The sequence below is a fragment of the Strigops habroptila genome, chromosome Z, assembly GCF_004027225.2.
Source record: "Strigops habroptila isolate Jane chromosome Z, bStrHab1.2.pri, whole genome shotgun sequence".
In the NCBI taxonomy this organism is placed as follows: Eukaryota; Metazoa; Chordata; class Aves; order Psittaciformes; family Psittacidae; genus Strigops; species Strigops habroptila.
The window spans coordinates 23,469,532-23,492,673 of NC_044302.2; the positions used below are offsets into that span (position 1 = coordinate 23,469,532).

Genomic DNA, 23,142 nt, shown 5'->3' on the forward strand with positions numbered 1-23,142 from the left:
TTTGAATGAAATCATATAAATAGACAAAATTGAGGGGAGAAAATTAGGGAAGACTCCATCACAACTGCTGGGATCAATTGATGGACTGAACCTGTCTTCTCCCCCCACAGGAATGTCAGATGGGTACGAGCTGTACTCTATGTGCATTTAATGATTGATTTTTAGCTGGCTTTATGTATTCTATTTTCACACTTGCTCTTGCAGTTAGTGTATTATATTAACAATGGCAATCTTTGAACTTTAAGCTATCACAGAGTTATATAACAGAAATTCTCAGCCGAGATCTATTTTGTGCGTGTATCTGGAGACTTAAAATTGACTCAAAATTGACTTAAATTTTTAACTTGATGGGTGAATCTGTTCCCATGAATTCTGAATAGGATGGTCGAATCACCCTCTGCTACATTGTGCTGTCTGATTGAGCACCTGCCGAGAGCTCTGACAGGCGGACCGGACGCAAGGATCTCACCTTTCCTGGGATGGTAACAAACCCATCTTCTCCCTTCGTGGAGGTAAAAACCTTACTGAGGTAAAGATCCCTTAACATGACACTCTGCTACCAAGACAACCAGCACTGTTATCCATATGGACACAGTTCTTGTGATTTTCATGTGCAGGGCTATGTGCTGGCCACAGCTCTGAGGGCAGCTTGCAGGAACAACCTCATGGATTGCCATGGTCTTGCTGCAAAACACCTGTAAATAGAGGATCTGTGCATCATGACACACATCTCATGGTCTTGCTGCAAAACACCTACAAATTGAGGATCTGTGCACCATGACACACATCTACTCTAAGGAGAACATTAAGAGGAAGTTCTCAGCCCATTTAAGTATTTTCCTGAATTACCTCAAGATTTAGAGATAGCCTTTTCAACCTTTACACTATGACTGGTAACACATAAATAAATTTAAGCATTTCCATGGACATTCCCAAGCAGTAATGTGACTTCAGATGATTTCTACTCAAAAATTCCTTCCTTCACAGTAAGGTGACTGCAAAGTTCACAAAATCATAGAATCACAGAATTATAGAATAGTTAGGGTTGGAAAGGACCTTAAAATAAAAATTTAGTGACAGTTAAATAAGGTATGTAGCAGAAAAAAAACCCAAAAAAAGGGCAAATAGACTGACAGTAGGCATCACTTTTGATGATAATCTAGACAAACCTGTGACAAAATTCCCAGTCTGCTGCATAAATAGTAGGGATTCACTCAAAGATATGTAGTAATTGTACTTTTTTTTCCTTGTCATTTTCCTTTTCGTTGCACAAGAAAGCAGACTGAATCCCCCTTTAAAACAGTGTTAATTCGAATGCCAGCTTAAAGTAACTAACTTTAAATTTCTTAAATCATTAAGATCAAGAAACTTTCTCTGAAAATATTCAAGATCAGTCAAATCACAAATAAAAATAATTCTTACTAAATTTCCACTGTTGTTGAATTCTTCCAGCGCTGCTTCAATAAATTGTCCATGAAAGTAGTATGGACAAATAATCTCAGTTCACCTAGCTATCGCAGCCAGCAACAAAAAGAAAATAATTACTCATTAAGAGCAGTGCCAAAAATCTACTACATAAAAAGCAGCAAAATGTCATTTGGTATCAATAGAATTACCATATAAGAACACAAAGATCCAAGAAAGATCGCTGGATCTGGCTGTGTGCAAATATTAGTGCCTATTTATAGCTATAATTGAACACTGAGCTAGAAATTGGCTTTCCTGTTGGCCACGGAACTGGCAAAACCAATTTAAAACGCTGTAAAGAAAACACAGCCGCTGGTAGGGTACCTTCTGCAGAGGAAGGAGGTTAGTTCAGCTTTAATTCCTCACTGTTGCCTGCTAATAATGGTAGCAATAATCTCCCAGTGTGCGCACCCTGGCAGTGATGGAAGATGCTGCTCACAAGCAACCAGGATTGTGGGAGATTGTTAGATTTAGAGGATATAATTAAGAGAAGGTTTAGCCTAAACGAAGGAAGGTATTCATGGTCAAGTAGGAACTAAAAAGGTTAAGCTTGAAATAGCTATTAAGAGTCAATTTTAGAGAGCATGAGGTCAGTATTTTCATAGTACGGGAGAAGCACCAAGTACTGAATAAAATGCATAGCCTAAGTTGCTATAACCTAATATAAAGCAATTCCTGGCAATTACATTATGTCACACTTTTTCATGATGCTTAATACCATCACAGGAAATCGTGCCTTGCATACTTAATGTAAAAGATATGCTTATAATAGAAAGAACACATACAGAAAAAAAAGACATAAAGATGTGTTGGTTAGCTAATTGGATGTGAGCTTCCATGGGACCATGCAGCTGGCAACTGATATGCCAGAAGATTATACTTGAGCCTGTCCCACCCCTTGGAGCTCTCATGGGAACTATAGATGGATGACTATATCCAGCTTAACTAGCAGGAGACAGGCCCTGCCAAACTGCAAGGAATAAAGAGAAAAGCAACAAAAATGTTGGGCTGTCTTCAGCGGTAGACAAAAGACTGAAAGAAGGGGACAACAGGATTTATATATCCTTGTGTCCTCCTTCTTTGAGTAGAAAATAAAAATAATTACTTAGGTAGCATAGAGATATTTGCAAGAGTATTATTTTGCAAAAGCATTGATTAAGAAAAAAATCCCATTCAAAAGCAGAGACACTTTCTGCTGATATGATCTTTTAAATGATGGGATATCTCCAGATATGGAATACAGTGGCACATTCAAGTGACTCTTTGCTGTACTTTGGTTCAGGCTAAGGAGCAAACGGCCTCATGTCCTGGGAGGAACCAGCATGATGGAAAGCCCCTTGCACATACAGAAAGGGAGTGAAAGTGTCTTAAAAAAATATTTCAAAGGGTAGTTTCGAAACCCAAAAGTGCAAGATAACCAAAGAACAAGATACCAGAGCAGGACAGATGAAGACATCTCTCTTGTCAATGCTACCGACTAGCAGCCAACTACATCAGTCTGTAAGTACTACCGTCAGTATGGCCACAGTGTGAATTGCACTGGACTGCATGCCAGGTCACTCTCCCCTTGAGCAGAGCCAACTCTCTACGTTAGAGATTCCTTACCTGAGACTAAGAGATCCCTCCTTACCCAAGGCAGAGAGATCCCTTACCCATGACAGATCCTTTGCAAGTGACTGATAGAGTGCTGAATTAATGCTATGAAACATTACTAATCCATATAACTAATCAATATTATTATAAACATTGAATGGATAATTCCATTAAACACTAACCATTGTTCAAGTCTGAGACTTAGTTTGGACCCAGCCTCAGAGAGGCTCCAAAAGTAGTTCAGAAAGCAAGGGGGTCCACTCATGACTCACTGGAGGGGCCCTCTTTACTCTTACGTGTCTCTGGTCTCTGTGTGAATCATTCTAACTTGATTCTAACTCAACCTTCCTTTCTATGTTTCTTCCATGCAGTAATTAATAAAGTGAATCTTGCCATCAAACTTACTGAACCGTGTCAAAGCACTGTTAAACTTTGTTAAATTCCATCAAACTTGTTGAACTGTCAAATTATTATTTTACCTCAATAAAACATACTGCTACTTCTCTTTGCTACTTGAGTGAGGTACACGCCACTTACCCATGATAAATCTGCACAAAATAGTGACTATCAACTACAGCCATTATTAGTTCATGTGTGACCACCATGAGAAAGCGTACTTTCAGCACCCTATTGCAATACTCTCTAAGACCTCAGCACATTTAATGTGATCCCTGCTTCTCTTCAGGAAGCATGAACTGTGCTCCTATGCAAGTCATCTTTTAACATCTCGGACAGTAACTTCCTGAGTGACTGAATTGTTCCAGCGGCTATGAAAGCAGAGACAGTTCTCACTGCTTCAATGTCATCAGGTCCACTAAGCGAAGAGAATCCAAACATCCAAACAATAACTAACTGTGAGAAAAGAACCATAGCCCTGTAAATCAAATGAAGTTTGCCACTGATACCAATGGGACCAGGATTTTTAAAAATAACTAGGAGACTAACAAAGAACGTGTGAAAGAGGAGAATGTAACCATGTCTATTTCTTCAAAAAGTCAACGCTGGCATTTTGCTGACCTGTGCTCCTCTTTAATTTCAATTCACTACATGAAGAGCACTGTAGAGTTGCTGAATGCTGGCAAACCAACCATTTTCTATCTCGTTGCAGGGGATGAAGTCATATAACATCCTTTTCACTTCCAAAAGAAACAATTTCCGTAAGTATGCATTACCTTAACAGCAGAAGGTGCTTCACTTTTCTGTGTTTTGAGGGGTTGGCTGACACTAGCTGGTTTCTTCTAGAAAAAAAAAAAATGAAAGAAAGACATAATAAAGGTCAGAAATGTTGATGAAGAAGGAGAAAAGCCAAATAGAACTGCAAAGAAAACAGTATATAAAAAGGTACACTAAAAAACGTCCATTAGAACATTTTATACAAGTCATCCAGAAATAATTTCTATATAACTTTAACTGATGCAGATTGATTTCAGTTTTGCTTAGCCCAGAAAAGGCTGAGTTATCTTGCACTTAAATCTGTGCCATTTCCTGCACCAGAGCGACTTCATTTTAATTAACAGTTAAAGCAACAGTAACGATATGTACTTTAATGAAAAGTATCAATGAAAATAAGATGGGTAAGCTATTGCTGTACAGACTTAACTTGAACAATGACACAGAAGTTAACATTACACCTTAGGCAGGGAAGTAAAGATATAAAGCTAAGGGCAGAATAATGGGTTTTCTAGTCAATAAATATTCTTTCAACTGAAACAAAACTATGACAACCTCCCGTTTTCGGCATAATGGCAATGCAATGCCATTATCATCAAGTACCATTAGGTACCGCTACAAAAACCCAGCGACTGCTGAAATCACATCTAACAAAGTCTGGGAAAAAAAGTGATTGGTAATGAATGCAGCAAAAAGCTTCTCCAGATTCTTGGAGGCAGCAGATGGGTAAGACCTTTTCATTTTCTCTGGTAAGTGGAAGCTCAAGATTCACAACACAACTAAAGAGTACAGACTTACATTACTCTCTACAGGCAGGGAAGTCTGCAGACTGACCAGAGATTCAACAACCAAACTCATATGCAAACTCAGAAACACCAGTTTTCAACTGATGGGATGCTAGGTACTGTAACAGACTGAGAGACTCTGTCATTAAAGACCTCTGTCATTAATTCCACCTCTTGCTCTCTTTCAGATTTAGCTCCAAAACTAGGACAGCATCTCGAATAAACAAACTGCATATTCGACAGTCACCCCCCAGCCAGAGCCTAGGTCAGTGGGCCACCCGATGTGGTCATTTATACAAGATTAACCACAAAAATGTGGCCCAGACTGACAAAAAGTGGGGTATTTACATCAAGGATTTCACACGTCACACTGGTCACACAGGAAACAATGACATCCTAGTAAGACTTCACAGTCTGTTTCAAAAAACAAGTGTAATAGTGATTTTTCCAGTTACAGGAATATTGGGAGTGTGACTGCCTCCACCAGACACTCCACTCAGGCCCTCCTGCATGGCTGCTGACCTCCAGTGCTGCCCAGTACAGACCTGCATAGCTTCTTGGGCCCAGCCCAATGCCAGGCTGACGGATGGTGTTCCAAGTTCAACTAGGAACAAAACTAAGCACGTATCCCAGAGACAGGCAGGACACTGGCACAGCCAGCTGCACTGCTGTCAGCAGTACCCACACACCCAACTCACCATGACACACCAGCACCCACAGCCACGTCCCCTTCTCTGGGGCTTCCAGAGGCAGGAGGTCACTACTGCAATCACACACTCAGCACCCTCCAGGCTTATGAGCACAGGCACTGTCGCGGGTCCCCAGCGCACCGTCACAGCCGCTCCGGCACCCTGGCACCCCTGCCCACACCCCGGCTCTCTGACCCCACCATGGGTCCTCCTGGGCGCTTGCTGCAACAATGTAGCAAACGCACCCTTGTCCCACCGGCAACCTAAACCCAGCAAGGACCCTCTGCCTGCCTGACACCCCTGCCCAGACCGGGGCCTCCTGCTCACCGCTGGCCCAGGTGCAGGTTTGCTGCTGAACACATGCACACCCCTCACCCCCCTGGCTTGGGGAGGACACAGACACTCGCCTTCTGCCCTGCAGCCGGCGCCAGGCTGTGACCCCTCCATGTTGTCCCATCAGCTGGTACCATCACACTGACCACCCCCCCCAGCACCCCGGACCCTGGCCGGGCTTCCAGCCTTAGCAGCTGCAAAGTCTGGCCCTGCTGCAGCCGCTGCAGAGCCCACCCACTGCTGCGACTGACCAGGTTCATTTCTGGTTGTTGCCTCCATTGACGATGCTAATTGCTCAGGTTTGATGTCTCTGTACTTCTGTCCACTCCCTTCCTTACCCTTCCAGCTGAGGAGATAAATATTCTCACGCTCCGCATGCCCAAGTAGTCAGGTTTGTTCTTATTGCAGCCTCCCTCATGTTATTTACATGACCAAGTAGTCAGGTTTGTTTTTGCTATTTTCTCCTTACGGCTCATTTGACCAGATACCCCTAAAGGAGCAGACACTCTCCTTCCACACACCCTTCAACCCCCATTACAAGGAACATTATTAACTCCCTCCAGAAACCAGCAGTCCTCCAGCCGTAGGTGGCAATGCTCCTGAAGGCAGGTGACAGAGGTATGATGCAGTGCAATTTTCTAGAGACAGTATCAAGATGCAGAATGCCTTGGGTTTTACTGACGTAGTGCATGAAAGACTCAGTAAAAAGTATTATCCACAAATGCTTCAACTTTTAAATACGTTATTAAGTTGTTGAAGGAACAGAAAATTTTAACTGCTACTCCCATTTTCAAAAACAACAGGAAAAAAAAGAAAGTCAAAAAAGAGCAGACCTTTGAAGAGCAATCAGTATACTGGGTATACCTTCATTATCACAGCTCCCAACTTTCACCTCAGGCTTAACCTTTGGTTCAGGACCTCATGGTCATGGTGTTCAGGACTTACATAAGACTATTTCTAATGTAACTATGATGCTCTGAAAATCCACAAATAAATACTGTTTTGCAGAGGGAGTTTTTACAACATCTACCAACATATTCAAAAATTTCAGGCACAAGGTGTGGCAGCCTTACCCTGGCTGGACGCCTGGTGCCCACCCAGCCGTTCCACCACTGCCCATCTCAGCTGGACAGGGGAGAGAAAATACAACAAAAGGGTCATGGGTCGAGGTGAGGGTAGGGAGAGATCATTCACCAACTACCATCATGGGCAAAATGGACTTGACTTGAGGAAATTAATTTAATTTAATTAGTTGGTTTCTTTTATTACTCATCAAGCCAGAGAAGGACAATAAGGAATAAAACCAAATCTTATAAAACCTTCTCTCCACCCGTCCCTTCTTCCAGGGCTCAATTTCACTCCTGAATTCCCTACCTCCTCCTCCCCAGTGGCACAGGTGGATGGGGAATGGGGACTGTGGTCAGTTCATCACTCACAGTCTCTGCTGCTCCTTCCTCCTCAGGGGATCACGAACTTTTCCAGCGAGGGTCTCGTCCAGGGTGCAGTCCTTCAGGAACAGACTGCTCCAGTGTAAGTCCCCCACCAGGTCACAGGTCCTGCCAGCAAACCTGCTCCCCTGTGGGCTCCTGTCTCTGTGGGGCCATAGGTCCTGCCAGGAGCCTGCTCCAACATGGGCTTCCCACGGGGTGACAGCCTCCTTCAGGCCTCCCCCTGCTCTGGCATGGCGTCCTCCCCAGGCTGCAGATGGATATCTGCTCCACCATGGACTGACTGCAGAGGACAGCCTCCCTCACCATGGTCTGTACCATGGGCTGCAGAGCAATGAATCTCTGCTCTGTCACCTGGAGCACCTCCTCCCTCCTTCTTCACTGACCTTGGGGTTTGCAGACCTGCTGCTCTCACATGTTCTCACTCTTTCTCTGGCTGCAGTTGCACACAGGGTTTTTCCCCCTTTGTAAATATGTTATCTCAGGGGTGCTACCACTGTCACTTACAAGCTCAGCCTCGGCCAGCAGTGAGTCTGTCTTGGGGCTGGCTGCATTGGGTCCATCAGACATGCGGGAAGCTTCCGGCATCTTCTCACAGAAGCCACTCCTGTAGCCCCTCTGCTACCAAAACCTTGCCACGTAAACCCAACATACAAATCTAGCCGCCTTCCCCACACATCTCCCCAAGCCTGAACTAGGGAAAAAACCTAACAGAGTAAAATAAATCCTTGTTCTGAGCATGAACTTCTGTTAACCAATTAAACAGTATGAAGGGAAAATTATTAATGTATACATTTTTCTGTTTCACCGTAAGTGGAACAGCAATAAAGACACACAGGTAGGAGAGAGAGAAGGAAAAGAAGCAAATAAATTCTCTGGAGTAGAAAAAGCCTTCCTAGAGATAAGCTACATGGAAATTTAAGCCACTACATCAAATCAGTATTCTTTACTGAATACTTCTCATAGCAGGCTGAGTAATACATTTCAGTTCCCAGGCTTATCTTTCAACAGTAACTTCTTTGGTATCTAGCCCTTAATGCATTCGTAAAAGCAGAAAAATTGGCCACATCATGTTGCTGGGTTCATCCTTCTTTAACGCTTATTGAAATAATGGTTTTATGTGCTTCCCAGCATCCTCCCCACAGTGCTCCCTCCAGGCAAACCAGCTCTGATATCCTTTATCAACAAATCCATCAGAGCTGTTCCCATCTTTTCCCCTTCCTAAAAGTGGAAGAGTTTTTTTCCTGTGACAGTCTCAGACATAATCAGCTGAAGCAGCACCTTGCAGCTGTACTCACATCTTGCTTCCCAACCTGATAGTAACAGAGCTAATGAATTATCAAAGCTTATCTTCTTTATCAAGAGCCTGCACAGAATTGTGCGTGAAGGAATGAAAGCTCTGGCATACAGGTGCTTATAACTTACTCTTCATTGTTAGCAAGGGCTTCAAAACAAAAAGCCAAAACACTGTTTCAGAGTGAAATACTAATTTCCCATGTTTAATAAAGGAGAGATAAAATATATATCTCTTTGATACGTAGATTTTCTGAGGGAAGACATGCATTAAGAGTGATGTCTAGAAATAAGGATTAAATATTCATTTTGGACTATAACATTCAAGTGTTATAATACTGCAAAGAGAATGCATAGAGTACAGTTTAAAAAAAAGAAAAAAAAAAAAATCACATGAGGAAAGAATGAGCAGCCTTTCTCCTAGAAATGCTTTTGACAACTACCTTTTGTGTCTTAGCTGAAGAAAAACCAAAACAGGAAAGTAAGACGGGCAAAGAAGCTGGTTCTGTACTGCTCAGAAACCCTCCACTCCTCCACTGAGGACCATGTTCCCCTGCAGCCACCAGGTGCCCTGCTGTGGATAAAAACCCAAATAAACAATGCAGTTTAAAATAAATAATTTGATACCAAAGTAGGAAGAAACCTCACAAACGCTCCAGTCAAAGTTATTTATGCACTTCCATAACGCAGACTAGGACTGGGCACCCCAACAGATTTTTACCACTCATAAAGTCATTACTCAGCATTATGCCCCTGGACTCTGAGCAACTGAATCTTGCATGACAAGCATCAGGATTAAAAACTATCCCAGAAATCCTGAGGTCAGAACAAAGAATCAACTTCAAAAGGACAGTAATACTTCAGTGCCAACTACCACTGTCATCTTTTCAAACTAAAGAATATATTTCCTGTTAAGAATTATGAGCTGAGCAAGCAGCAGGTATTTTGACTATGCTGCTGTAAAGCATGACTCAAAACGGCAGGACACATTAGGGAGGGTCTTGTTTCATACCATACCTGGTAAAACATGGCCCCACTCCAAGCTGGGGCTTCAAATTCCTAGAATACATGGTTCTGTCTTCCTTTTAATACCACATTTTTACATTCAGATGCCACCAATTCACAGGCTAGTTTTTTAGACTAGTTTTTTTAGATACAGAAGCTCTCCTCAGTATTTCCCTCTACGACGGTAAAAAGAGGACAGGTCTTTCCAGGGAAGGAAAAGGAAATTTCCTATTCCATATACTTTGCAATGGCGTGCTGCAAACATGTTGACTCAGAACCACAATGTCAAAACACAGTGAGAAAACAGACAGATACAGGAAAATGGCAGCACATCACTTTTACTGGGTGTCACGTGCATCCCAGCTGCAAACGTGCAGCAACTTCAAGTGCCTGAGCAACCACCAATTCCAACAACAGTTTTTTCTGTTAATATCTACCTAACACACATTCGCAAGGAATTAAAATGTTTCATTAAAGCTGATTTAGATGAAGAAGTCTCCTATTCTTCTTAGAATGTGAATTCAACAAATGTAAGGTTCTGACAACCAAGACATTATATCCCTGTGACTTGAACCTCTGTCCTTGAGCAATGACTAATACAACCATAACACACACACTTTCACGGTCAACTATGCTGATAAAGAAGTGTGTATCTTCTTTCGATTACATATACTAGCATACCTGCAGTTTCCAGCTTTGTCTCTCCAGCAGATCTTTTGCCTACGTCTACAAGACTCCAGGTACAGATACACATTCAGTTGCTCACCACTGGACTAACAGATTATGTGTATCTCGACCTGAAGCTGACCATTCCTGTTGCAAGTAGATCCCCCAGTCTGTCTAGACATGCTTGAGTAGCACCGCTGAAATAAGGCAAACCAGTCTGAGTGTCTTTCCTTTGCTAATAGGTAATGAAGTGCAGATCAATCTTTCCAAGAGCAACACGGCCCTATGAAGCAGGATATCACAGTCCTGTCCCTTCTGAAACCCTTCCACAGTATCTCTCTCCTGTGATAGATGCAATGCACTGAGTATTAATGCAACCAAAGGGCTTCCAAGTAATTGCCACAGGCTACTGTGAAGGATCAGGGTTAAAGTAAAATGGGTATATAACCTTAAGGCCACATCTTAGTCTTTGTTTTCAGAAATTGAGCAGACTATATTTATTACTCTAGAAGGAAGAGTTGGAACCCTAGTACTATGCTAAACTTTATGTTTCCAGCCACTGAGCAGAAGAGGTGTGAGCTGGGAAGAGCAGCAGGGAAGGACTGTGTGCATCCTTTACTTTCCAGCCTGTGCAGCCATCCAGCAGAATGGAGGTTGCTGGAAACTGCTGCTGAACTCACCTGCTGTCTGCCTATTCCAGCCAGTCAGCAGGCTCTAGCTGTGCAACTTTAGTGTCAGCTCCCTCCAGTGTAGTAGAACACAATGGATTTTAGAAGCTGCATTTTTAAATGAGGAGTAGACACAAACTGCAGCTGCCAGCTGTGCTACCAGTACCATGCAGGAAGGGAGGCCTCCTCCATGATTCAGAGGGAAGGGCTCACTGCCTTCAGGGAGTTCATGGCTTCGCCTCTGAGCTTTGAGGATGCTGTTTATCACACACTGAGTGGGCCAGCCTGGTTCTTGGTGACCTGGTTTCTTTTCTCTCCTACTGAGCAGTTGGATGACCTTCAGTGAGGCAAATCCAGCTCTGTGCTTCAGCATCTCCCCTTCCCCACATTTTAACTAACTCACTCAGGTAACATGTCTAGTCTCCTTTATACAACACTGAAATATCTAAGGACGAAAGTACTGTGTGATAGTTCAGCAATAAGCTACTGGAAACAAAAAGTAAATACTTCTCGAAGAAACAATCTTATGAACTAACACCTGTTAGTACATCACAGATAAAACGCACATACTCCTCACTATGATTGTATGCAATTCCAAAACTATAGCGTTATTAAATAGATCATCTTCACAGTGGTAACTCCTGACTCTTTTAAAGCATTATTGTATCATATTACGATGCTAGAAATGGAAAAATCTGATAGAGCCATTAAATCTCCTCAGCACCTCTGTCCAAGTACATGTCTTACCAAGCAGGTTTTTATTTAAAGTAAACCTGCTGTGGTTTTTTCAATCTACTTTTAAGTCTCTAAGAATGAAAGGCTTAAGAAGTCCATTCTACACCTTACTCATTTTGAGTTCTCCTTGATGATGCAGCTAATTAGCATCTCCTACTCACTATATATCCAAAGAACCAAAGCGACAAAGTCATTTATTGTCATTTTTAGCTACACAATGAGTATAGAGGCTTTAATAATTTTCCCTTTAATACAAATATGAATTCTTCAAAGACCTTCATGTTCCCTTGTCATTTTTATAATGCGTTACCAAATCTTTTCTTGTAGGGAGGTGAACAAACTCAATATTCTAGACAAGGTTGTCTACAGCTATCTACAGATAGATCATACATTTCTGCTTCAAAAAGCAGGAGTAACCTCTGACTTTTAGACAAAAACATGACATTGAAGACTCTTGGGAAAGCTGTACAAACATTTTAATTGCTACCTCAACTGCTTAAAAAGATCAGAGTGCTTTGGAGGTGGATGTGAACCAAGGTGGACCTGAAGCTGTTCAGTGGGCCTAAGGAAAAGTGATTTGACCTACTTTCACTTTCAAGCATTGTAAAGTGAATGGGGAACAAGTCAAATATAAAAATAAATTCGCAAGAGGAAACACACATGCAAGATTCTAAGGACTCAAAAAGCAAAAACTTCTTTTGCTAGCTAGAAATAATCTTCCCAATGAGAGGTCAGAAACAGTAACTCCACAAGCCAAACTATACGCTTCACCTCCCAGCCTTCCCACGAAGAAGTCAGCACTTCTATATTGAGAGCAACAACATGCAGTCAAAGAATTTGGCATTAAACTTAGAATGTATAAAAGAACAATGCTGTTTAAGCTATAATTAAAACTGTCTGAAGAGGAAAGGAGGAACATGTTCCCAGGCTAAACAAGCCTTCCTTGGTATTTGGACAGGAAAGAAAGGTAATTGCTTTAATCATCTACTTCAGAGGATGGTAGTAAAAGCATTCACTGGCCTTGATTTGCAGTGCAGTTAAATGCACCACAGCTTAGACAAAGTTATTTTCCACATAGCTTCTGCTGTGAACACAGTACCAGGCATGCCTATTTCTAGCTTCATTTTATCAATGATTGACATTTAAAGCCAACATGTAGACAATTAGTAACAGGCATATGTACAAATTCTTCTCTCTCTGTATCTAATGTTAGCCTTCCTTGCAGAAGGACTGCTCCTGCTTGCAATAGAAGAGATTCTTGGGGAACTAATTACCAGTGCCAGGACTCACATTCTGACTTGTACACCTTCTCTTTGTAACACCAGCCTGACTCACTGTAGCACATAAGGACCTACCTCCCCGTGGCTAACACAGAGACAGCTAACCTTTCCAAGTGCTGTTCCTAACACTGCCTGCAACCCATATTGCTTCTGACTATAAAATTGCTTCTATAAACCCAGTGTTATAACCCAGCAGTGACTCTTGAATCAGTTTCTGAGGAGGCAGGACAAATAAGTATATTTTCTAAAATAGAACATGGCCCACATATTTACAAGCACGTCAGGAAATGGCCGAGACATGCAACATGTATGTAGGAATTTGAATTTGTATCTTTGGAAGAAAAGCCAGGATGCAGACAGGGTGGAAAGCATCACAGTGCACTTGCTTCATCTGTACTTCTCGACAACTGAAAAACTAGGACCATCAGATGCGTCCCACAGTATACCTCCACTGCAGAACAGACACATCCACCGAGATAATTTCCATCAATACAAATGTGAAATATTTGTGAAAGGATCAACAGAACGAAGAAATATTTTCAGCAGGCTGCTCAGCAGCACAAGACAGAACTATACATTCCTGGAATGAATAGTGAGTGACTACAGTCACCACTTAATTATCTGAAAACTACTACTTTGCTATCAAAACACAAAAATCTGTATAGGAGGAAATTCACTACCAACTATTCTTAGTATGTTCAAATACTTGAATTTACCTCTGCCACATCTCCTCCTTTCTCTCCTGATTTGGAAGAAGCTCCACTTGCCTTCTTGTCACCATGCTGTTAAATAGAGAAAATAAGCATGTAGTTATTAAGATCTTACAGTATATCTTCTATGTAGAGAAATTCCCAAACATCTTACTGCATGTATGATGCCTTTCACCTACCACAATACGACCGAAGAGAACATTTTAAGTTTTCCTTCTCATTAATGGACAGTATTTCTAAATGACCTGCTGGATAGCTTCAAGTGAAACCACAGTCGGAAAGTCATGCTAGGGCAGTACGTGTAATGTGACTGCTCCTGTGACAAGTTCTGGAAGATATTAAGCTTACCACTCATTCCTCACCAGCACAGCACTCTCCAATACTGGCTGTAGAAACACTGTCAGTCCCACCAGCTTCAGCAGAAACTGAACATCTCTCAGAGAGACCAACATGATGTACGCTATCATGAGCACTCCAAGACCTGCTTAGACACATTAGAATGCTCATTATGCCCAGCCCTCTTTACCTGGAAGAAAGCTGTTACTCGGATTTCCAGAATTCTGCTGCTGATATGCAAGAAATAAATGCTGTAGCAGCGCAGGCACGGGTGCACATTAGGAAACAGAGTTCTTACAGATCTCTCAAACCTCCTGCATCTTACGTTCCCTCCAGGACTTTAAACCTCTGCGTTCATCTAACCTGATGTGCAATCCCATCTGCTGCCCACGTGCGGCAGTGTACAGAAGGACAGAATTTTTTCAGCATGCACACTGGCACCCAGCTCATGTTTTACTCTCTGCATCTCTGAAAGTGGTGAATACAGCCCCTCAAAAAACCTTTTTCAAAAGCAAATTGTTTAATCTTTAGACTAGTAAAAATGTAAAAAGCAAGACATTTTACTATGAATACAGAAGTCACCACTATCTAATATCTCTGCTAATGTTAACTTCCAAAAGCAACTGAGACATCTGGGAATGAGGATTCATGTCCAGTTCATTTTGTTAAGAGAGGAGATGATTTGAGACCCATTTATTCCCTTCCGTTTCGAGGACTGAGCAGCAGGAGGTAAAATTTGCTAACCCACTAACATAATGAGTTCGTATAGATTTTTCTTTACATGGCTATAGGGAGAAAGTAATGATCCATGTATGACTGCACTATCTTCAATAGGAACGTGTCCAAGCACATCAGCAGACACGCTGGGAAAATACTATAGCTGAATGAACAGCATGTGTCTAATCTGTTTCCGCTATTTTGGTCTATGACAAAATTTTCAAAAATTGTTTTAGACAACTTCTAACAATTCAAGTTTTTAAAATTAGTTTGGGCATGACTAAGATATTTGACAAGTTTTAAAACTGAAAATGCTATTCTCATATTCCAGTTGTGCCTCTTCAGAGGAAGAACAATCCTTGTAGGTTATTGTTTTATGTAAGAGATTAATTGATTCGGTGTGCTGTAATAACACTTTCAGCATAGACACAATTAACCCCGTTACCTATACTTTTTACTGCTACAAGAAAAGCACACACCACATACTTCTGAAGGCAACCTCAATGAGTGTGTTCTTGCTTACAAAGTGGTAAGCCCAGAGTCAGCACTGCTACACTCTCAGGAGCTACAGCTCCTGCCCAGCAAAACTTTGCTGTGTGGACCAGCTCTCTTCCTAAACAGATATCCTTGGCACCAAGTGATATCCTGAATTCAGCTAACAAAGCAAGTATGCCTTTTTGTACCCTGCACATATTTTATTGCTTTTATTCATTTGCTTCTTCAAATTTGGGCATAGCTTTAAAAGCAGCAACACCATTTAAAGCTTAGATTTTTTTTTTTCTTTTGCTAACACAACTCACAGAATGCAGCAGCCTTTCTTAGTTCCTACAGAGTGTGCCAGGCTTTTACCAGGGCCAAATTTGATGTTACCCTTTCTCCCTAATCTATCTCCTCAACTTCACACCAAGGAAATCCATACCAGACAGGACCACAGCATCAACTGGGCCTCCAGTCCCAGGACTGCAAAGAGGAAGATAATGCTGTGCCCCAGTGAGTCACAGATTGAGCTCAGAGTGTCCCCTCTTGGGCACCAAGACTTTTGTGTTTGCCTGCCTCAGGACTCACTTTTCCTCTTTTCCCATCCTCCGATCCGACAGTAAGGCACAGCTGTCTATGCTGCCTGCGGAGGGCAGGACAAGGGGGCTGGCAGCATTCCCTCAACCAGGGTATCAAGGTCACGTCCCAGTAGGACCCCAGGGCAGCCTCACTGGCCAGAGAGGACAAGGAATGGACCAGGACAATGGCCACAACTTTACTACCCCTAAATTCAAGCCAGAGAGAGATTAAATGCATGCTGTCTTCCCTCTAGAAGGCTGTGCCAAACAACACCTACAACAACGAGCCCGCGACTTAAAGGCCAAATACATTACATATGGCATATGGCCCAACCAAAGTAATTTTTTATCCAGTAAGTTGGAGTCGTGCACTGTGTGCACATTCAACACTGATACTCTCTGGACTCGGATAATAAAACAGCCTATGAAAGTATTACCTCACTTGAAAGTCTGCCATCCTGAGAAGGTAACATGGGAAGGCATCAACTTCCTAATACACCTTCTGAGAAGACCGTGCTGGTCCCCTGAACAGCTGATGCTTGAGACGAAAAGAGACCCTGTTTCAAAAATGCCTTTCAACAGCTCTTTCCTGCTCTGTATTTCCAAGCTTTGAACCTTCTATTGGAAAGGGAAAAGAAAAAAAAAAAAAAAAGGGCAAATAAATCAATCTGCTTAGCAAGAGACTAAGCTCAGGTTCTCCAGGACAGTATGCATCCATTGCTCCTTTACCTTCCCAAGCGGATGACAGAGTTGACTTTTCCTTTGGGCACTCCTCCCTTTTTCCACTCATCTTTCCCTACAGTGCCAAAGAAACATATCCATAACCAAGTGAGAGGACAGGAACAGCTCCGGCTCTGTCACACAGACAGTGGGCATACAGTTGAAGTTACATTTCTAGTTCAACTAGGGAACTAACAACAATTCCTTAGAGTTGTTAAGTTGGCCCAAAATATTTTCCAACTTTACTAATTAAAACCAAAACACACAAACCTGCCCATAATCACATGTTCACAAAATACAAAGAAGTATCACGAACCAGAACGTTTATCCTGAGACATTCATCCTATTCAATAGTGCACAAAAATGTCATGACACTATGGTTTTATAGACACAATGTTAACTTCTGATTCAAAGAGCATTCATAAACTAGAAAGAAACTGGCCTCAGTGAAAAGCACAGGGCAAAATTCTAAAAACTTAACACACAACTGCATTCTCAGCCTGCGCTTACACAAATCAGACCCCAACTAAAGGTCTTGCATCAAGAAATTCCTTCTAAACCTTGGGAGACCCATAAGCATGAATGAACTTTTGGTTCAAAGCCATTGCGCAGCATCTCAGAGGACTGCAGTGACAACACACTCAGTCACTGGGTGAGAAGGGAAGCCTCCTTGCAAGACTCTCAGATTAAGTCAACCAACTTTGCATTGCAGAAGTTAAAGGAGATGTATCATTTCATGCAGAGAGGAATCTGACCTGTTGTTTTCAGTTGAAACTGAGAAGGTGGCAGAGATCAGTGATGCTGCTCAGGAGACTGCCAAATGGAAAGACGTGGCAGGGGAACTACAATCAAGCAATGTAAGGAACAGAAAGGGAAAACCTAAATTCTTATTACAGCCTCCTGTTCTGCTTTAAATACACAAGACAGTAAAAACCTTGGTAGAGCAACCAGTGAATCCCTTCTATGCCTGTTCCTCTCTCTCACCTTTTCTGCTTCCCTTACTCATCCTTTAGAAAAGTCTCCCAGGCCTGTGTGATACATTGCACTAGGCCAGCGCAGACTGCAGTCCCACATGGAGGCCTGCAGGTGCTATTCTGGTGCCAAAACTGTAACCATGAGTTTACAACGGAGCATGCAGGTCAGTGGTTTCCTTACCTGATCACAGGTAGAACACTGTCTTAGTATCTTTCTGTACACTGGATTCAGTGACCCAGGACAACCAATGCTTTTAACATTCATGTCATCACTTAAGGCAGCAATTCCTCAACTGGTCCTTGTAACTTGGTGTCACCTCCACCACACTGTATCACTGATTTGACTTGACACAACAAACAATACTCACAAACGTTTCTGAACATCTATCCAAGCTACTTACAGCAATTTAAAAGTACAGTTATAAATTTAACAGACACCATCTACCTGATTATATACTCAGGAAATCCATTATGTTTTTTCTGAAACCCACCTTATGCAGTGCATGGTTTCCATAAAACTTTAACAGGACGCAAACTTTTTTTTCACTATTCTGTAGAGAGACCAACTGTTTCTTCATATGACTAATAAAGAAGACTTTCAAAAGCCATTGCAGACTTGTAATGAGTAGCGACCTAAATCCAGCCAAATCACGTGGAGCCATCAAGAGAGCTGTGGTTTACACAGGGAGGATCTAGCAAGTGACAACTATTCCTGGCAACTCCACTACCTACCTGCAGTTAAGAATACGTTCCTGAGAACAGCCACAAAACTACTAGGGTTTTTCCAAACAAGAAACAACCCCATAAAAATTCTGCCTTATGTCGCACATCGCTGTGTTTTGACCGAGAGGTGCAGTTTTCATGAGCTAGCAAGCCTCACCTTACTTCAGAAGATGACAGAAACAGCCAACAGCACGAAAACCCCTAGGTTTTCAGTGTTGCTTATACAAGACCGCGGCGGGACGACGGAAGTACATCCAAAGTACACCACGTTCTCATCTGACCTGAAACACTACTGCACGAACGCTTAAAAAAACACCCGCTGATGTTCCTCCTGTCACCGCAAAATCCTTTCTTTATTCCTTCCTAAGCCTCAAAGCCAGAGAGAGGAGGCCGCCCGCGGGCGCGGTTCGCCACCTCCCCTTGCCTTCCCCCGGGGTGGCCCAGGCTCCCCGCCGCAGCACCGCATTTACCATGGCGTACCACCACCGCGCGAAAGCCATGGCGTTGCTCTCTGCTCCCTGCCGCCCGGCTCGGCTCGCCACGGCCGGGCCGTACCCCGCCCCAGCAGCCGCCTCCACCCCAGGGCGGCACCGCCGCGGCAGCGGCCTCCCACCGCCGGGCCCCACGGCAGCAGGGCGGCACCCACGGCCCCGCCGAGCCCGTGGGGCAGCCCGGGCAGCGCCCCGGGTTTCGCCACCGCTACAGCGCCCCGGGGCCTACAGCCACCCGCCCCGCCGGCCGAGCCCCACCTTACCGCGGCGGGGGGCGGCTGCGTCCCCGTCCCGGGCTGAGACATAGCGGCCGGACTCCCTGCCGCCTACCCCGGTGCTGCTGCGGGCCCCGGGGAAGCGGGAGTCGGCCGGCGAAGAGGGGGGGGCGACGGCCCAGGGCTCGCAGCAGTCCCAGTGCCAGAGCTTTTTGGGGCGGCGGCCGGGCCCTCCCCTTCCTGCCGGGACAGGGCGGGCCGCGGGGGGGAAGAGGGCGGCGGTTCACGGTGGTGGCTTGGGTGTGGAGGAGGTAGCGGGCGGGCCCCCGACCCGCGAGCGTCGGGGCAGGGCGACGGTCACCCGGAACTAAGGTAGCTTTTCTTGAACACAGGAGGTCTGGGGGCAAGGGGCGAAGTGGACAGATCCTTTTCTTTTGCTCACGAAAGACCTTATCGTTGAAAAAGCGTTGGGTATGGACACCCGACCCTCAGCTGGAGGTTGGCACTGAGGCAACTCCTGTCAGAGATCCTACCCTCACGGCTTCCCCCGAGATGAAGCCGGGCAGTGGGTGCCTGTGGGTGCTCTGGCATCCCGGCTCCTCTGCCAGCCTCCAGCCTTTGCCAGCGCCTTGGCCTGAACCCACACTAAAGGCAGGAAACGTCTTCATGCCTTCCTGTAGAACCATGCCCTTGGTTTTGAAGTTGGTCATATATCCTGTGTGTCGGTGTGGTGGTAATGCTCATATTTAGGGGATTTAGCATAGCTAGGGTTGTTAAGCGGAAAGGCTTTCCAGGTCTGATGTGTAGTTAAGAGTGAGACCCAAATGTCACTGTCTCTGTAATTCTACACAAATTAGCTGCCCGGGGTGTAGTGGGGGCTCTTCCAAAATACTGCAGGAACAGGTCATGGTCAGTCAGAGCTGAAGGAATCATAGAATCATAGAATGGTTTGTGTTAGAAGGGATCCTAAAGATCATCCAGTTCCAAACCCCTGCCACGGGCAGGGACACCTTCCACTAGACCGGGTTGCTCCAAGCCTTGTCCAACCTGGCCTTGAGCACTGCCAGGGATGAAGCACCCACAGCTGCTCTGGGCAACCTGTGCCAGAGCCTCAGCACCCTCACAGGGTAGAACTTCTGCCTAAAATCTCATCTCAATCTCCCTTCTGTCAGGTTAAAGTTATTCCCCCTTGTCCTGTCCCTACAGGCCCTTGTCCAAAGCCCTGCTCCAGCTTTCTTGTAGCCTCTTTAGGCACTGGAGCTGCTCTAAGGTCTCCCTGGAGCCTTCTCTTCTGCAGGCTGAACAAGCCCAGCTCTCTCAGCCTGTCTCCAGAGCAGAGCTGCTCCAGCCCTCGCAGCATCTCCGTGGCCTCCTCTGGACTCGCTCCAGCAGCTCCACATCTCTTTTGTGTTGTTGCCCCAGAGCTGGACCAGGACTGCAGGGGGGGGGTCTCCGAGAGTGCAGCAGAGGGACAGAATCCCCTCCCTCGACCTGCTGCTCACGCTCTGGGGGTACAGCCCAGCACACGGGGGGGTTCTGGGCTCTAGTGAACACTGAAGCCAGGTCACGGGGAGCTTCTCATCAACCAACACCCCCAAGTCCTTCTCCTCAGGAAGGAAGATGAAGCACATCCAAGCCACCATGACCAAAAACTGGAAAATGCTTCGTGAGCAGGAATGATGCGATCCTGAGCCTGGTTTGGCCAAGTCTCCTGTTCATGTGGATATGTAGCTGGAATGAAAAATTCATCGTTTACCAACAGCGGTTCCCTGAGGCTGCCTCAGTAAAGAAACAAATTGTGACTGAAGTGGTGTGGCAGATATTCTTGAAGCATTATGGCAAGAATGATGAATTATAACATAAGTCAACCTCCAGTGAAAGGGGTTCAAAATGCAATAGATGACTTGCTGCCTGTACTCAAACATGGGGTGCGTGCAGGAATTGGCACAGTTCACCAGTTTTGTCTTGCCCAGGTCTTGTTTATGCACAGTTTAAGTAAAATAAAAAGGTGTTAGGATTGTTCTGTGCTTAGGGGATCCCAGGTTTACGCTGGCTGGGTGAAACAGCCATTGGATGAGCTGTAGTACTCTGAAGAGGTAACAGCAGCAGTGGTTCCTGGACACAAGCATGTGCGAGGAGGCTGTGTCTATCAGCAGAAGGAAGCAAAAGTGTCTGAGTCTTCAGGAAGTGCTCACCACCTAAGCAGCTACTCCCTGCTTCCTCTGGGGAAGAGGCAGTAGGGCAAGCCACTTAGTGGGAAGTCTGTAAAGCCGATTACTGCTTGTGCATTCCCCCGTCAGACAGAGAGGAGACAAGTGGACCCCTAGAGACCTTGGGGATTGGCTTTAACCTCCAAAGACGAAGCATGGTTCAGATGTGTCATCTGCCTAAATCAGTCCCTGATCTTCCTCTTGATTAGCTACGTGCAGATTTACAGCTAGTCTCTGAAGTATTCCAGCCTGTGACGTGTCTGGGATTTGCATTCCACTTGACAGGTCACCTGCCTAAAACTTTTAGTACTCAGCCTTTCCCTGAGCTCTGCATTGTGTCTGGCTGTGGAAGTGTAAAACAATTACTCGGGACCATCTTACAAGGATGTGCATCTAGGCGAGGTGCTCTGGAGGAGACCAAGGCAAGGACCATATTTAATGCATGGCTTTCACGTAAGGCTCTTGTGTGCTGTTTTATCTGCAGTTGCTCTGACAGGTCTAACAGATTGTACTGCATTCCTTGGCTGCAGGCAGGAGACCCTCCCTGCTGAGACAGTGCTCCAGGAAGCCTTCATCAAGCTTTACCCTGCTCATTACTATGTGCCTGATGACCAGCAACTGGAGCTGACAGTAGCTGAAACTGTGGAGTTCACAGCAATGAGGCAGTAGCACACGAAATCCTTGGTGTCATTCTGTATCACGCCGGGCCGACGTTGAGGGTTCTGCTGATCCAGATGCACATCGTCAGTTCTGAGCTCTCCTAGTAGGAAGTTAGATGATGAATTAGATGAGTGTTGATGAGATTTGAGCACTTGGTAGCTGCACAAAGGAGGAGAGCTGCCTGGACACTGACTCCAGTTCCATAGCCACTGTGTGCGTCTGCAGCAATTTGGAAAACAACTGGGCTCCAGCCTTGCAAGGAAATCTGGCTTTGGGTGAGGGGCTTTGGCACTGTTGTTTCTATTAGAAGGCTCATGTAGTTTGCCACTGCTGTAAGAGGCCATTGTTTATTGGCAATTTCTGCATACATTTATTCTTAACTAGTTTAGATTACTTTTATATGTAGTGGAGGTAGACCGCACATGTTTACCAGGCGATAGAAAAGCAGGTACTCATTTCTCTTACAGAAGTGATCTCAACTGACAGGTGACTGACTCAGGTCTTCAACTACTGCAGGCCTAAACACCACCCCAACAGTTTGTTCAGTTGGGTAAAGATTTGGATATTTGAGTGGAAGAGTTGCTAGTAATTATCCTAATCAGTCTGACACTTCTTAGCTTTAATTAGGAAAATCAAGTTTTTCTTGCAGCTTTCAGTAGCATACAGGTGTGTAATTTCAAAGACACATTCTGTTTTCTGTTGCATTTTCTGCTTAACTCTTTCAGAGCATCTGCAGGCGAACAAACCTGCTAAAACCTGCAGAGATTTGACATGGCATTGGTAGTGGAATTCTGCAGAGGATTGACCAGAAACAGATGCAGGAGATGATGAATACTCCAGACGTAGGCCTGTTCAATGTATATTGGTTGGAGCAACAGCAGGTGGCCACATTGGTTCTTTACTGTAATAATGTGTAATATAAACAAGTATTTAAAAAACATTTTGTATGCTTTTAATAGTCATTTAGAGTTATGGTTAATGGATCTGTTTACATGTAATTGAAGTTATTTGGAGTCTAAAATTGGAATCTAGAATCACAGACTCATTTTTCCCCACCATGTTCCTGTCTCCAAAGGGCACCAGTTGACGTCAAATGCCTCTGAATAAAAAGGTGCTCAAAATTCTAGCAGGATCAGATGAAATTTTTGCCAAACGTACATATTTTATTAGTATAGCTTGCATAACAGCACTACTGCAAG

The 23,142-nt window shown here is 44.2% G+C and overlaps 1 protein-coding gene across 9 annotated transcripts in view; it reads right to left on the reverse strand.

The window, feature by feature from the left end:
• The window catches only part of CAST (calpastatin), a 62,597-nt gene extending 43,262 nt beyond the window's left edge, over window positions 1-19,335 (reverse strand). For 7 of the 9 annotated variants that reach the window (XR_003995110.1, XM_030512577.1, XM_030512575.1 and 4 more), the window contains exons 1-3: window positions 19,122-19,335; window positions 13,849-13,914; window positions 4,233-4,298 (exon numbers count right to left, since the gene is read on the reverse strand). Coding sequence is in view for 7 of the 9 variants with exons in the window: in XM_030512577.1 (XP_030368437.1) it covers window positions 4,233-4,298; window positions 13,849-13,914; window positions 19,122-19,163 (174 nt within the window). In the remaining 2 variants the exon portion in view is untranslated. Of the gene's footprint in view, window positions 1-4,232; window positions 4,299-13,848; window positions 13,915-18,837; window positions 18,938-19,121 lie in introns of those variants that run through there. The other 2 variants (XR_003995112.1, XM_030512573.1) reach the window with 2 other exon arrangements.
• Between the last annotated feature and the right edge of the window lie 3,807 nt (window positions 19,336-23,142).